This window comes from Myotis myotis, unplaced genomic scaffold (genome assembly GCF_014108235.1).
Source record: "Myotis myotis isolate mMyoMyo1 unplaced genomic scaffold, mMyoMyo1.p scaffold_m19_p_2, whole genome shotgun sequence".
Taxonomy (NCBI): Eukaryota; Metazoa; Chordata; class Mammalia; order Chiroptera; family Vespertilionidae; genus Myotis; species Myotis myotis.
The window spans coordinates 150,790,286-150,806,364 of record NW_023416324.1 but is presented as its reverse complement, the minus strand read 5'-3'; the positions used below and the strand labels follow the sequence as shown (position 1 = coordinate 150,806,364).

General features: G+C 41.7%; 1 protein-coding gene across 1 annotated transcript in view; it reads left to right on the top strand.

The window, feature by feature from the left end:
• Positions 1-16,079, top strand: part of CFAP44 (cilia and flagella associated protein 44) — a 117,603-nt gene that overhangs the window by 47,882 nt on the left and 53,642 nt on the right. The window contains exons 18-21 of the mRNA XM_036352344.1: positions 3,148-3,293; positions 3,900-4,170; positions 15,082-15,137; positions 15,691-15,853. Coding sequence (XP_036208237.1) covers positions 3,148-3,293; positions 3,900-4,170; positions 15,082-15,137; positions 15,691-15,853 — 636 coding nt within the window. The remainder of the gene's footprint in view (positions 1-3,147; positions 3,294-3,899; positions 4,171-15,081; positions 15,138-15,690; positions 15,854-16,079) is intronic.

Sequence of the window (16,079 nt, the reverse complement as noted above, 5' to 3'; positions counted from 1 at the left end):
TTTAATTCTAGATGATAGCTTTGCTGGGTAGGGTAATCTTGGTGTTGGTTCTTGCTGTTTATCACTTTGAATATTTCTTGCCAACCCCTCCTGGCCTGCAAAGTTTCTGTTGAGAAATCAGCTGACAGTCTTATGGGAGTGTCCTTCTAGGTAACTTAACTGTTTTCCTCTTGCTGCTTTTGAGATTCTCTCTTTGTCTTTAACCTTTGGCATTTTAATTATGACGTGTCTTGGTCTCTTTGGGTTCATTTTATTTTGAATTCTCTGTGCTTTCTGGACTTGCATGTCTGTTTACTTCAGATTAGGAAAATTTCCTGTCATGATTTTTTCAAATAAGTTTTCAATTCTGTGTTCTTTCTCTCCTTTTTGGCAACCCCATGATATGAATGTTGGTATGCTTGAAGTTGTCCCAGAGATTTCTTAAACTGTCCTCACTTTAAAAAATTTTTAGGGGTGGGAGTGTTTTCTGCTTCCTTATCTTTCAAATCTCTGATTAGATTTTCTGCTTTATCTACTGTGCTGTTGATTTCCTATCATGTATTTTTCATTTTAGTTACTGCATTTTTCATTTTTGACTGGTTCTTTTTTATGTTTTCTCTCTCCATTTTTTATGTTTCCTATCTCTTTGTTGAAATTCTCACTAAATTCACCAATTCTTCTCCTAAGTTCATTGAGCATCCTTATAACCAGTGTTTTGAACTCTGCATCTGGTAAATTGCTTGCTTCCATTTTATTTTGTTAGGCTGCATTTTTCTGGAGTTTGTTCTGTTCTTTCACTTAGGACATGTTTCTTTGTCTCTTAATTTTGGCTGCCTCCCTGTGTTTGTTTCTATGTATTAGGTAGAGCTGCTACACCTTCCAGGCTTGATAGAGTGGCCGTATGTAGTAGGTTTCCTATGGGGCCCAGTGGTACAGTCTCCCGGGTCATCTGAACTGGGTACATCAGATGTGCTCCCCATGTGAGCTGTGTTTATCTTCCTGTTGTAGTTGAGCCTTGATTGCTGTTGGCACATCAATGGGAGGGGTTTATCCCATGCTTTTTAAAAACTTTCTTTTCCTGGCTTCAAAGATACCACATCCTATTGGCCACTTCTTTTTAGCCTCTTCTACTGGCTTCTTATTTGCTGAACAACGTTTGGAATTTGAACTACTCTAGGATGTGGTCTTGTGCCCCCTCTTTCTTGCTAGGTGACTTTATCTGGTCCTGTGGCTTTAAATATCAATTATATGCCAATGATTCTTAAATTTTCATCTCCATTATTAATCTCTCCTCTCATATTCAAATTTATGTATCTATCTAATGTGATATCTCTCCTTGGCACCTCAAAATTAACATGTTTAAAATATAACTTTTAAACCACATGTAAACTTGCTCCATTTCTAGCTCAATAAATGAGATTAGAACCCATCCACTTACTAAAACACAACTCAGAGTTGTTAATGATTTTTTCCTTTCCATTGGATACTCTTATATTCAAAGTATGTCTCTTGTAAGCAGCATATAGTTAAGCTTCTTCTTTTTTAAAAAATTCTGTAGGTTGATTTTTGTCTTTATTTTAATAGAGTACTATGTCTAATTATATTTAAGGTGATAAACTAATGTATGTTAGATTAACTCCACCATCTTACTATTTCTATTTATCACACTAATTCTATGTTCCCTTTTCACCTTCTATTGGATGATTAAAGCACTTTCCCCATTTTTTTCCTCTATTAGGTTATGAGTTATATATTCTTTTACTATTCTTTTGGAGGTGATCCTAAAGATCATAATATGCATCCTTAACCTAATATAATTTGATATGAATCTATTCTTTTACTAGTCCTAGAGAAAGAAGATATTAGAATACTTAATTCCATTGATCTTCCCTCATTGTCTCCAAAAGGCATTTTATTATTGTTTTATTTTCTTAGTATCACTTTGGTTTATTCTTTTTCTTGCCATTCATTTCTTTCTATATCTTTGTGATTAAATCTTCTACCTGAAAAATAGCCTTTGGTATTTTCTTTAGTGTGTGAGCAGCAAATTCTCTGGGATTTTGGTAATTGATATTAAATATTGCTTATTCAGGATAATACTTGAAGTAAAATGGAATTCAGTAGGTAGTCAGAAGTGAGAACACTCTTCTATTGACTTTTAAGTGGAAACAAATCATCATAAGGCATATTATAATTGCACTAGAGGCCCAGTGCACGAAATTTGTGCGGGGGGGGGGGGTCCCCTCAGCCCAGCCTGCACCCTCTCCAATCCGGGACCCCTTGGGAGATGTCCGACTGCCGGTTTAGGTCCGATCCTAAGGACCACTCTCACAATCCTGGACCGCTGGCTCCTAATCGCTCACCTGCCTACCTGCCCAGTCACACCTAACTGCCCCCACCCCCCCCCCCCGCCAGCCTGATAGCCCCTCACTGCTTCTGCGTACCGGCCTGATAGCCCCTATCTGACCCCCTGCCAGCCTGGTCACCCCGAACTGCCCCAGCTGCTGGTCAGAATGCCCTCAACTGCCCCCTCCCTGCTGGCCTGGTTGCTCCTAACTGCTCCCCGCCCCCACTGGCTTGGTCACCCCTTACTGACCTCCTCACCCCCTGCCGGCCTGGTTGCCCCATGCAGCCTGCTTGTTCAGTCATTTGGTCATCCCTCACTAACCCCCCTGACAGCCTGGTCATAGGCAGCCATCTTGTGAGGGCATGAGGGTTAATTTACATACTATCTCTTTATTATATAGGATAGGTGCATATAAATGGATAATGGAGATGCTTTATAAAACCTATCTATAATCATAAAAACCACATAAAGTAGATGTTTTAAGACATCTATTTTTCCCAGCTGGTGAGGCTCAGTGATTGAACATTGACCTATGAACCAGGAGGTTATGGTTTGATTCCTGGTCAGGGCACATGCCTGGGTTGCAGGCTCGATCCCCAATGGGAGGTGTGCAAGAGGCAACCAATCAATGATTCTCTCTCATCGTTGATGTTTCTCTCTCTCTTTCTCTCTCCCACCTCTCTGAAATAAATAAAAATATATTAAGGAAAATAAGACATCTATTTTATGCTTTAAAATTTGAAATCATAAAATACTTCTCACACGGTCATATGTGTCTTTTATTGAAGTACCACTTTCTATGTTATTTATCCCTTTTCTAGGGTGGCTATGATTCTGGTTTTCTATATCATTGTGAGTTCCCCCCATATGACAAAAGCAGTGATATCACACAACAGAAAGATGAACCTTTCGATTTCCGTTTTCTTGAGGCTACAGAAGATAATCCCATCCAAACCATCACTTTCAGGTGAACAGAATTTCAGAAATCTTAAAACAAACATACAAACAAACAATAACCCACTGGTGTCCGTGTTTTTGTTCATTGTGAATATTGTTAGTTTTCAAAGATCTGTCTAAATAGAGGGGTACTCAAACAATGTTAAATAAATCAAATGAATAAATAGAATCAAAGCTGATCTTAAAACTGTATTTAATTCACTCTATCAAATATCTTGTCAAAAATTCTGTTTATCACACAAATGAATTGTGTGGATTTACTCTCTATTAGTTAGGAGGATGCTACTGCATGGTCAGGGTAATAATTCTGGAGAAATCATAAATTGAATTATTACTCATTTAATAATTACGAATTAATCATATATGCCAGTCATCCTTTTGGAGACCAAATGTAATAGCTCCAACTTTTAAATAGGCTTTTTTTCCCTCTACCCTTTTGTATTGGTTTGCTTGGGCTTCCATGGTTTGTGAGGGCTTCAACATGTGAATTTCGAGGGGGACATAATTTAGTCCATAATGCCTTTGTTACTAAACATTTAGAATTTTGACAATTAATTTGAAATTAAACATTTTCAGATTAATATGAAGAACAATTTGCTTTCTTTTTGTTTCATAGTATTAACCAAGATTTTATGTTTTGTGGACTGCAAAATGGAGCAATTCGAATCTATATCCTAAGCCCGAATGACTCTTCACTGACCACTCTGGAAAGCTACTGGCACTTCACTGTGCATGACAATACTTACGGACGTATTACAGGCATTTCTGCTAGCTTTGATGACCAGTTTTTGGTGACTACTGGAGCAGATGGCAATATCTTCGTGTTCACCATTTTTTCTGTTTTTGATTTAAGAGAAAGCATGAAAGCCAAAGTGCCATCTCCCAGGGTATGTAACTGACTAACAACAACAAACTGTTTATTTTAAAATAGTGATGCTAAAATTGTTCATATTCTTTAAAAATTGAAAACTACTTAGATGCATTTACCTTGTAGACTAATCTTTCTATTAAAATTATAATCTTGATTTTTCTGGTGCCTCTTTTTCAAAAATTAAAGATGTTGAATTCCCCTTATTACTAACGATATAGAATTCTCCAAATTAAAAAGACTGTGCCAGTTTTTCTGTATCAATCACTAAAACAAAATTTGTTTTCAAAATGCACATTTTTTTTTTCAGATATGTATGTTACTTTTTATTCATTCACTCATTGAAGGGGAAGATATGAGTTGTATACCATCATTTGTGCCTTTGAAAGGGGTTGTAAAAATATGGTTGCCTGTAGTATTAGACTATGACAATGCGGATCATGTTCGAAGATTCAGTTAAATTATTGTATTCTTTTTTTAAAAGATTTAAAAATATATATATTTTATTGATTTTTTTACAGAGAGGAAGGGAGAGGGATAGAGTTAGAAACATCGATCAGCTGCCTCCTGCACACTCCCTGCTGGGGTTGTGCCCGCAACCAAGGTACATGCCCTTGACCGGAATTAAACCTGGGACCCTTGAGTCTGCAGGCTGACGCTCTATCCACTGAGCCAAACCACTTAGGGCAAATTATTGTATTCTTAAGCAGACACATTATTGGCCTTGTAATAAAGATTGAGGGTTTAGATCACCAAAGTATATCCTTTGGCCCTGTCACAGGACCTGAATTTCCTATTATCAAAGTGGTTCCTTTAGGCAAAATTATTAATAATATTTTGGAATTGCTTTGGGAGTAAGGAATTGTATTAGTGAAACCAGAGTTAAAATTTCTGTGAACACATTGGCTTCCCATTTAACAGGTGGCCAACTTACAAAGAACATACAAAGACATAGGGAAGATTTGAGCAGGTAAATTTGGAGAATGGACTGTTGTCTAAAGAGGTTCAGCTCAGGAAGGGTAACTACAGAATGGAAAGTGTATGAACAAGACAAAAATCTTTATCATTCTATAGAGCATCAACTCTCTCTATGGAAACCCATATTGGACAGGAAAAAATACATCCTGCATTTGTATAATAGTGTCCTTTTAGTTATGACTGCAATCAATATTTCTTAAATCACTGAAGCAGACTCTGCTTTTAAGAAGGCAAAATCAGAAAGAATTGAACAAACAAAAAAACTAAGCTCTGCGTTGGTCTGGGGTTCTTACCTTATTGTACTTTAGAATCAGCGAGGGAGTCCTTAAAAGTACAGAGCCTGAGCCCTACCCAAGAGCAATTAAATCAGAATCTCTGAAGGTGAGGCCTAGGTATCTATACCCCTCTCTTTCCCAGCCCCTGTGACTTTAACGTGCAGCGAGAAGCCATCCATTGTCAATGCTATCATAAGAGTGCATGAAGGAACTCAGAAGGCTGATGAACCTTGAGTTGTAGCAGGGCTAAAAGCTATGCATCGATTGTTCTGTGTTGAGATAGCAATGGCTCGAAGCAATTTCCTGACCTAATAGCCTCAAAGTAAATCTTTCCTGATCTTTACTTGTTGTGTTGTAAGTCAGCGAATGAGATACAAGACGCCTTAATAAGCCAATTAATTACGAGTCGTTTATTGCATGAAGCCCAGAGGGAGGTGTCTCTTCCAAATCTCTGAGTGAAGTCACACAGGAATTTTTTCATATTTATATCTTTGAGCTTCTTTGCAGATTTTACAAAGGGCTCTGTGTGAGTTCTTGTTACAGACAGTTTGTAATCTTGGATACATAAAGAACGAACATTTGGCATAAGAATATGGGAATTATTATCAGTATTAGTCCATTGCATCAGATGGCTAGTTTGCAAGGTCGGACAGTTAAGATTATCTTTTTCTATTATTTGAACTAAAAACAAAGTCATTTTATAGAATAAGAGACTGTATTAAAGTGACAGAGTTTATAATGACAGAGTTTACAAGACTAGGGACTATCTAACAATAGCAGAGAGTTTCAAACAGAAGTTTTTTATACAAGATGGAGGTTACTATGCTTCATACTGACCTTTGAGACTGTCTATCTGCTACCTGTTTGCTGTGCTGTACTGAGGGCAAGATGTGTATCTAAAAGTGAATAAAAAGCAGACCTGCCAGAAGTCGGTGTGCCTCTCCAAGAGGGAGGTTTCCACCTGGCCCCCCATGCCTTCTAAATTCATATTTCTTATCTAGCATTTTCATTTGTGTGTGGCCCCTTCTTCAGATCCGGAACCTAGCCATAAAATGTTGTGGCAACCAAGACTGAGAACAATTGATATATATATATACTAGAGGCCCAGTGCACAAAAATTTGTGAACTCGGGGGGGGGGAGGGGGGTCCCTCAGCCTGGCCTGTGTCCTCTCGCAGTCTGGGACCCCTTGGGAGATAACGCCTTGCTGTCTTAGGCCTGCTCCCGGGTGGCAGAGGGCAGGCCCAATCCCTAGGTGCAGCCCATGGTTGGGCTCAGAGCAGGGCCAATTGGGAAGTTGGGGTGCTGCCCCATCATGCACAGAGCAGGGCGATTGGGAGGTTGTGATGCCACCCTCAGTCACGCTCAGGGTAGGGCCGATTGGGGGGTTGGGGCACCGTCCCCTGTCACACTCAAGGCAGGGTCAATGGGGAGGTTGCTGCGCCACCCCCTGTCATGCACAGAGCAGGGCCAATCAGGGGGTTGGGGCACTGCCCCCTGTCACAGAGCAGGGCCCATCAGGGGGGTTGGGGCTCTGTACCCTGTCACGCACAGAGCAGGGCCAATCAGGGGGTTGGGGCGCTGCCCCCTGCCATGCACAGAGCAGGGCCCATCAGGGGGTTGGGGCACCGCCCTCTATCACCCACAGAGCAGGGCCGATCAGGGGGTTGGGGCGCCGCCACTCTCACACTCAGGGCAGGGCCGATGGGGAGGTTATGGCTCTACCCTGTCACACACAGAGCAGGGCCCGTGGGGGGGGGGGGCGTTGGGGCATGGCCAGCCTTAAAACGGCCCTCAGACCGTCACCCAGGCTGGACAGGCACTCCAGCGGGAACCCCCACCCTGAAGGGGGTGTGGCCAATCTGAAAACAGCCCTCAGACCCTCACCCACGCTGGCCAGGCACCCCAGTGGGACCCCCACCCTGATCCTGGACACCCTTCAGGAAAAAACAGCTGGCCCCCACCCATGCACCAGGCCTCTATCCTATATAATAAAAGGGTAATATGCAATTTGACCCTAACAGCAGAACGACTGGGAATGACTGGTCACTATGACACACACTGACCACCAGGGGGCAGATGCTCAATGCAGGAGCTGCCCCCTGGTGGTCAGTGCGCTCCCACAGTGGGAGCTTTGCTCAGCCACAAGTCAGGCTGATGGCTGCCAGTACAGCGGTGGTGGTGGGAACCTCTCCTGCCTCCTCAGCAGCGCTAAGGATGTCTGACTGCAGCTTAGGTCTGCTCCCCGCTGGCAAGTGGACATCCCCCGAGGGCTGCTGGGCTGCCAGAGGAATGTCTGATTGCCAGCTTAGGCCTAATCCCCTGGGGAGCAGGCCTCAGCCAGCAGATGATCATCCCCCGAGGGGTCCCAGACTGCAAGAGGGCACAGGCCAGGCTGAGGGACCTTCCCCACCCTGCCGAGTGCACAAATTTTTGTGCACCGGTCCTCTAGTCTCTCTATATAAAAGCATAATATGCAAATCAGCCTGATGGTGGAACGACTGTTCGCTACGATGCACACTGACCACCAGGAGGCAGATGCTCAACACAGGAGCTGCTCCCAGCACCCCAATTGGGGCCTGCTGGCCAACCTCTTGGTTTCTCCCCCTGGCCGGCAGGCTCCAATTGCCTGATGGGGAGCGGGGAACCGGGGATGGGTGGTGGTGGACGTGGGTAGTGCCAGGACAAGGCGGGTGCAAGTGAGCGGGGCCCCAATTGCCCCGCCGGTTGCCCCACACACAGAGGGCAACCAGTGGCGAGGGGTGGGGCTGGTGAGTGGGTGGGAACAGACAACTTCTCGGTTTCTCCCCCCGGCCAGCAGGCTCTGATCGCCTGATGGGGAATGAGGAGCCAGGGGTGGGTGGTGGTGGATGTGGGCAGTGCCAGGCCAAGGTAGGTGTGAGTGAGTGGGGCCTCGATTGCCACACACACACAGGGCAACCAGCAGCGGGGTGCGGCGCTGGCAAGTGGGCAGGAACATCCTACCTCTTGGTTCCTCCCCCCAGCTGGCAGTCTCTGATCTCCCAATGGGGAATGAGGAACCATGGGTGGGTGGCCATGGATGTGGGTGGCTGCTGGCAGCCGGGGAAGATTGGCCCTGACCGCAGGCCAGGCCTAGGGACCCTAACCATGCACGAATTTCGTGCGCCAGTCCTCTAGTCTGTTATAAAAGAGAATAGAGAATTAAAAATTTTGATTTTTACTTAACACATTACAGACCAGTAGTTTTATTGCTAGCTTTACCCAGTGGCCAGATAAATTTCTATTAAATGAGTACAAAAAATGTTTTACATAAATGTTAAAGGCACGCTTTAAAATTAAATACCCAATGCATTTTGAAGTTTATTTTTTACATGTTCTTACAAGCTAATATCTTTTTAAAATATGATACTTTGTAAAACACTGTGTAATATGAAGTGGAACTAAACAAAGCTGGCAAATGTAACACGTTTCTCTTTTCATTACTTTTGCATACTTTGCAAACTTTAGTAGGATATTTCTTTTTATATAAAGTTTCCACAATTGAAATGCTATTGTAATAGTTATCTTGGTATATGTGATGCCCCAGTTCCAGATACGGCTGAAGTAGTGACAGAATAGAGTCATTCAATTTTTTTCCTTCACCAGTGTAAATTTCCGTATTGCAAATATACCCAGTCTTGCTCTCACATACCATTCTTACAAGTAAACCATATTTAATAATTTTAGCTGAGTTGTAAGTTCGAAATAGAAGACATTTCCTCCAGGGAATCATGCCTTCATCTAATGATAATTCTTGCATAGGTTTATATATTGTTTGAAATTTACTAATAAAGTGGTCGAGTACAGATTGAATTTTAAATAGCCCGAAGATTTACTCATGTTTGCATTGTCATTGAAATGCCAGTAAGTCTAGATTTGTTCAAATGATTTTGACTGATCGTCTGAGGAAATATTGGGACAGCTAGAACTGGATTTGTAGACCAATATTCTTTCAAAATATCCTTTCGAGTATGCCCCATTAGCACTATAAGTCCTAAAATACTTTTCGTATCTGTTGGAGTAACAGGAGACCACTTTATTGCTTTCAAAATTTTGTGCTTTCCCAAATTTTGGTTATAATACATGTTTGATTGATGACAAAATAGTTCAAACAGATTGTCATCAAAAATCAGGTTGGTGACTTCAATTATGTTCTTAGAATCAGATGGTATAACTGTAACCCCAGAATTACCTTCAAAATTTCCCAAATTAGGTTGAAAGTCCTCTTTTGACCAATCATTATCTTGGGAACCAAGATGCAAATTACACTCAAAATAATGTGTGGAATTGTTCAAATTTTCAGGTTTGGAATCACTTGAAATTACTATTCTTTGCCTTTTTGAAGGAATAACTATATCACTACCACTGTCAAAGCTTTCATCACTTTCACTTAGAATATCTGATAAATTGTCAGCAAATATATACAAAATTTTATCATGTTCTTCGTCACTATCCATGGTTACTGAGCACTTTAAAAATATCAAATTGATATAAAAACAGTTATTGTTATTACTAATGACAAGAGACTAATCACTTTTAATTCTTTTTTTAATTTTTAACTTCAGTGAATGCATTTTCCATTACACTGTTTCTTTCTAAATGACAACTATGAAAAGCCAAGAAATCTCATGATTGGCCACAAGCCTGAGAACAGAAAACATGAGAATTCTCGTGGTCCACCCGCAATGTGCTAAGAACTGATGAGCTAGTAAACTAAGACTCTTTGTTTGGCTCACCAGGTTATAATTCTTCTACTTGAACAGCCAAAGATATTTTACAGCATAGCAGCTGCTACATAATCTTTACTCCCTGGAATGGAGATAAGAAACGCCCTAACCTTTGTAATAGAACTTGACAGGATTAAAATCAACTGGTATAAATGCGGATGTAACAAGACAATAAACGGCAGAACTTCACTGGAGATCCAGACCAGAACTTGGCTGGAGATCCTGGCTAGAGATCCTGGCTAGGCTGCTGATCAACTGAACGCTGTCTCCGTGTCCTTCCTTCTTCGCCGACTCTGTCCACACCTTTGGGGACCCCTGGACCTGCTGGGGTTGGACTCCGGCACTGAATAAACAAAGCATAGTAACCCTTAATTTAAACTGATTTTCTTTCTAAAAGAAGATTCGTATTTATGATTTCATATCTTTCTCAAAGAGGGGGATTATATTATTCTGTATATTTCCCACTGTATGTCTTCTTTTGATAAGGTCAAGTGAAATGATTACAATTTTTAAAAATTTAAAAAATATATATTTAACTGGATAACCTAGATGAAATGGATATAGTCTTAGGAAAATACAAGCTTCCAAAACTCAATCAGGAAGAATAAAAAAACCTGAATAGGCTGATAACTACCGAAGAAATTGAAGCAGTAATCAAAAATCTTTCAGCAAAAAAAAGCGCTGATCCAGACAGCTTGCAGGGGAGTTCTAACAAACATTCAAAGAAGAACTGAAACTTATCCTCCTCAGACTATTCCAAAAAATTCAAGAGGAAGGCACACTTCCAAGCTCTTTCTATGAAGCCAGCATTACCCTAATTCCAAAATCAGATAAAGACACCACAAAGAAAGAGAACTACAGGTCAATATCCTTGATGAACATAGATGCTAAAATCCTCAACAAAATTCCAGCAAATCATATCCAGCATTACACTAGAAAGATCATACACCATGACCAAGTGGGATTTATTCTGGAGATGCAAGGTTGATACAATATCCACAAATCAATAAATGTGATACATCACATAAACAAATTGAGAGATAAAAATCACACAATCATATCAATCAATGCAGAAAAAGCGTTTGACAAAATCTAACACCCTTTCTTGATAAAAACTTTCAGCAAGTGGGAATAGAGGGATCATACCTCAACATAATAGAAAGCCTTATATGACAAACCTACCGCCAACATCATACTCAATGGACAAAAACTAAAACCATTTCCCCTAAGGACAGGAACAAGACAGGGATGCCCACTTTCACCATAGCTGTTCGACATAGTACTGGAAGTGTTAGCCATAGCAATCAGACAAGAAGAAATAAAAGGCATCCAATTTGGAAAAGAAGAAATAAAACTGTCATTATTTGCAGGTGACATGCTATTGTACATAGAAAACCCCAAAGATGCCATCAAAAAACTACTAAACTTAATAAATGAATTGGGCAATGTAGCAGGATAAAAAATTAGCATCCAAAAGTCTATGGCTTCCCTATACACCAATAATGAACTCACAGAAAGAGAAACTAAAAAAAAAAAAAAATCCCATTTACCATTGGACCAAAAAAGTTAAGATATCTAGGAATAAACTAAGGAGGTAAAAGACCTATACGCAGAAAACTACAGGACATTGAAAAACGAGATAGAGGAAGGCATAAACAAATGGAAGAACATACCGTGTTCAAGGATTGAACAATGATATTGATTCTATATTATTAAAATGTCCATACTACCCAAAGCAATTTATAGATTCAATGCAATCCTCATTAAAATACCAACGGCATATTTCACAGACCTAGAACAAACTCTCCAAAAATTCATCTGAAATAAAAAAGACCCCAAATAGCCACAGTAATCCTGAGAAAGAACAAAGTTGGAGGGATCTCAACACCAGATATCAAGCTGTATTATAAAGCCACTGTTCTCAAAACTGCCTGCTACTGGCACATGAACAGACCAATGGACTAGGATAGAGAACCCAGAAATTGACCCAAGTCATTATGCTAAATTAATATTTGACAAGGAGGCAAGAGCATACAATGGAGTCAAGACAGTCCCTTCAATAAATAGTGCTGGGAAAATTGGTCTGATACATGGAAAAAAATGAAACTAGATCACCAACTTACACCATACACAAAAATAAACTCAAAATGGTTAAAGGACTTAAATGCAAGATGGGAAACCATAAAAATCTTAGAAGACTCCATTGGCAGCAAAATATCAGACATATGTCATAGCAATATCTTTACTGATACAGCTCCTAGGGCAATGGAGACTAAGGAGAAAATAAACAAATGGGACTACATCAAAATAAAAAGCTTCTGCACAGCAAAAGAAACCATCAACAAAACAACAAGAAAGCCCACTACATGGGGGAACATATTTGCTAATGTTATCTCAGATAAGGGTTTAATCTCCAAAATTTACAGGGAACTCATACAACTTAACAAAAGGAAGATAAACAATCCAATCAAAAAATGGGCAAAGGACCTAAATAGACACTTTTCGAAAGAGGACATACAGAAGGCTGAAAGACATATGAAAACATGCTCAAAGTCACTAATCATCTGAGAGATGCAAATCAAAACAATAATGAGGTACTATCTCACACCTGTCAGAATGGCTATCATCAACAAATCAACAAATGACAAGTGCTGGAGAGGATGTGGAGAAAAAGGTACCCTCTTGCACTGCTGGTGGAAATGCAGACTGGTGCAGCCACTGTGGAAAACAGTGTGGAGTTTTCCTCAAAAAGTTAAAAATGGAACTCCCATTTGACCCAGTAATCCCACTTCTAGGAATATATCCCAAGAAACCAGGAACACCAATCAGAAAGGATATATGCATCCCTATGTTCATAGCAGCATAATTTATGATAGCTAAGATTTGGAAACAACCTAAGTGCCCATTAGCGGATGAGTGGATTAAAAACCCGTGGTACACCTATACAATGGAATACTACGCCACTATAAAAAAAGAGGAACTTTTACCATTTGTAACAGCATGGATGGGACTGGAGAACATTATGCTAAGTGAAATAAGCCAGTTGGAGAAAGATAAATATCACATGATCTCACTGATTTGTGGGATATAATGAACAACATAAACTGATAAACAAAAATAGACCCAGCAACAAGGTAACACTGAAAAGACTGTCCAACCTCAGAGAGAACGTGGGGCGGGGGGCGGGGGGGGGGGGTTAGAGATCAACCAAAGGACTTGTATGCATGCATATTAGCATAACCAATGAACACAGACACTGGGTGGTGGGAACTTGCTCTCAGGGTGGGAGTGGCCGATGGGGGGTGGGGATCAATCAGGGAAAAAGGAGACATATGTAAAACTTCAAACAATATATATATACACACACACATATACATATAGTTAAAAGTCTGTCTAGTACATACATGAGGTATTTGAGGGGATTATGTGTGCATAAAAGGGATATGTTAATAAAAGACAGTATCCTATCTAACAATAGGCAAACATGGTAATTAACTGTACCTCCGACACGCTTCCCATTGGCTAATCAGGGCGATATGCAAATTAACTGCCAACCAAGATGGCGGCCGGCAGCCAGGCAGCTGAAGTGAAGAGGAGGCTTGCTTGCTCCAGTGATGGAGGAAGCCAAGGTTACCTGCCTGCCGCTGCTGGCCTCTGAGCTGCACTCTAAGAAACAATGTTGCAATTATAGAAGCTAAACAAACCCCAGAAACCTGCTTTCAGCCAGCCGGGACTCAGAGCTGGAGCTGCACCAGTGTTTTAATTATAGAAGCCAAACAAACCCAGATACCTGCTTTCAGCAGCCGAGGTCTCAGAACTGGAGCAGAGCCTCAGAGCTAAAGCCGGCTCTCAGTTCCAGTGACAGCCATAGAAGGTAAATAAATCCCAGAATAAAAAAAAATAGAAAAAAAGGAGAGGTTGGGAGCTTCAGTCACCCGCCAGCCTGAAAACGGCCCTCAGCCCCTCACCCAGACTGGCCAGGCACCCCAGTGGGGTCCCTCACCCTGAAGGGGGTGTGACTAGCTGCAAACAGCCATCATCCCCTCATCCAGGCTGGCCGGGCACCCAAGCGGGACCCCCACCCTTATCTGGGATACCCTACAGGGCAAACCAGCTGGCCCCCACCCGTGCACCAGGCCTCTATCCTATATAGTAACAGGGTAATATGCAAACTGACCCTAACAGCAGAAAGACTGGGAATGACTGGTCACTATGACACACACTGACCACCAGGGGGCAGATGCTCAATGCAGGAGCTGCCCTCTGGTGGTCAGGGCGCTCTCACATGGGAGGAGCTCTGCTCAGCCACAAGCCAGGCTGATGGCTGCCAGTATAGCGGTGGTGGTGGGAGCCTCTCCTGCCTCCTCAGCAGCCCTAAGGATGTCTGACTGTAGTTTAGGCCTGCTTCCTGCTGGCAAGTGGACATCCCCCGAGGGCAGCCAGGCTGCCAGAGGGATGTCTGATTGCCATCTTAGGCCCAATCCCTGGGGAGCGGGCCTAAGCCAGCAGGTGGTCATCCCCTGAGGGGCCCCAGAATGCAAAAGGGCACAGGCCGGGCTGAGGGACCTTCCCTCCTCCCCACTGAGTGCACAAATTTTTGTGCACCAGGCCTCTAGTTTTAAAATAAATGACTGAGAAAAATTGTGTATTTGTTAATACATGAATACTAGTAATTCTCATTTGAAGGGGCAATATGGTGATATTAACATTTTGCATACATATTATTAAGTTTCAAGACTTTCTCTACTTACCCCTTTAAATGAAACAGAAACAAATGCAATATTTTCCTTAGTTTATTTTTTGTGAAAATACTTTCCAGGACTACAGTTGCTAGAAACTGGCAGGGGAAAACCCCTCAATTTACTATGATTAGATATTTTAAGGGAAATATGCAATTTAAAAGGATTAACATTTTATTCCTCATCCTACAGTTTGGAATTGAAACAGAGCCAATTCCAGAAGATATTGAAGATCCCAAAGCCTACAGGTATGGGAATCCTATATAATAAAAGCATAATATGCAAATTGACTGAATGGTGGAACGATGGGTCAGCGGGGCCGGCTGGCATGTGCCAGTGGGCAGAGGGAGGGGATGGTGATGGGGGGCAGCAGTGACCAGCGTCAGTGGAGGGGCGATGCGGGGGGCAGGGCTGTCCCCAGATCGGCCCACAGGGGTGGCCTCCTGCAGCGGAGTGATTCAGGGTGAGGCCGGCCAGCTCCATCCCTTGATCAGCCTGCCTGGTTGCCTCCCGCAGAGGAAGGCCAGGCTGTGGCTTAGGCCCGCTCCCTGTGAGCGCTCCTGGACTGCAAGAGGGTGCAGGCCAGGCTGAGGGTCCCCTCTCCCCCCCACCCAGTGCACAAATTTTCATGCACTGGGCCTTTGGTTTTTGATAAATACCTACTAAGCCTGAGCTTTTGCAAAACAAACCAATATGTCACAGAAGTTGACTAAGCTAAATACATTTCCAAATATTTAATACTAATTTTCTCTGTGCTGTTTCTGTATCCTAATTTGTTGGTCTTTCAAATTTTGTTTTCAGTATAGAGAATGCCAGAAGAAAAAGAGAACATGACAAGTTAATGAAAGAAGTGGAAGAAATGAAGGCCAAGAAGAGAGAACAACTCAAAACTTTGAGGAATCAATTTCAGAAACTGTTAGAAATGAATGAAGAATTACCAAAGCATATGCAGTTTCAACGGACAGTAAGTCAAAAATAAATTTGGCCAGTCAATGTGTTGGCAGCCACTAAACTACTGTAGCACTTGTCACACAACTTAGTTTGGATGCAGAAAAACCTCTTAAATACAAAGTTTACTTCTGGATTTAGCTACCTTTCCTTTTTTGTGTGTGTAACAAGATACAAATATAGGTTTGAATCTGGTTATCAACTCTTTATCATATGCAGTGAAGATATCTAACTATTGTATA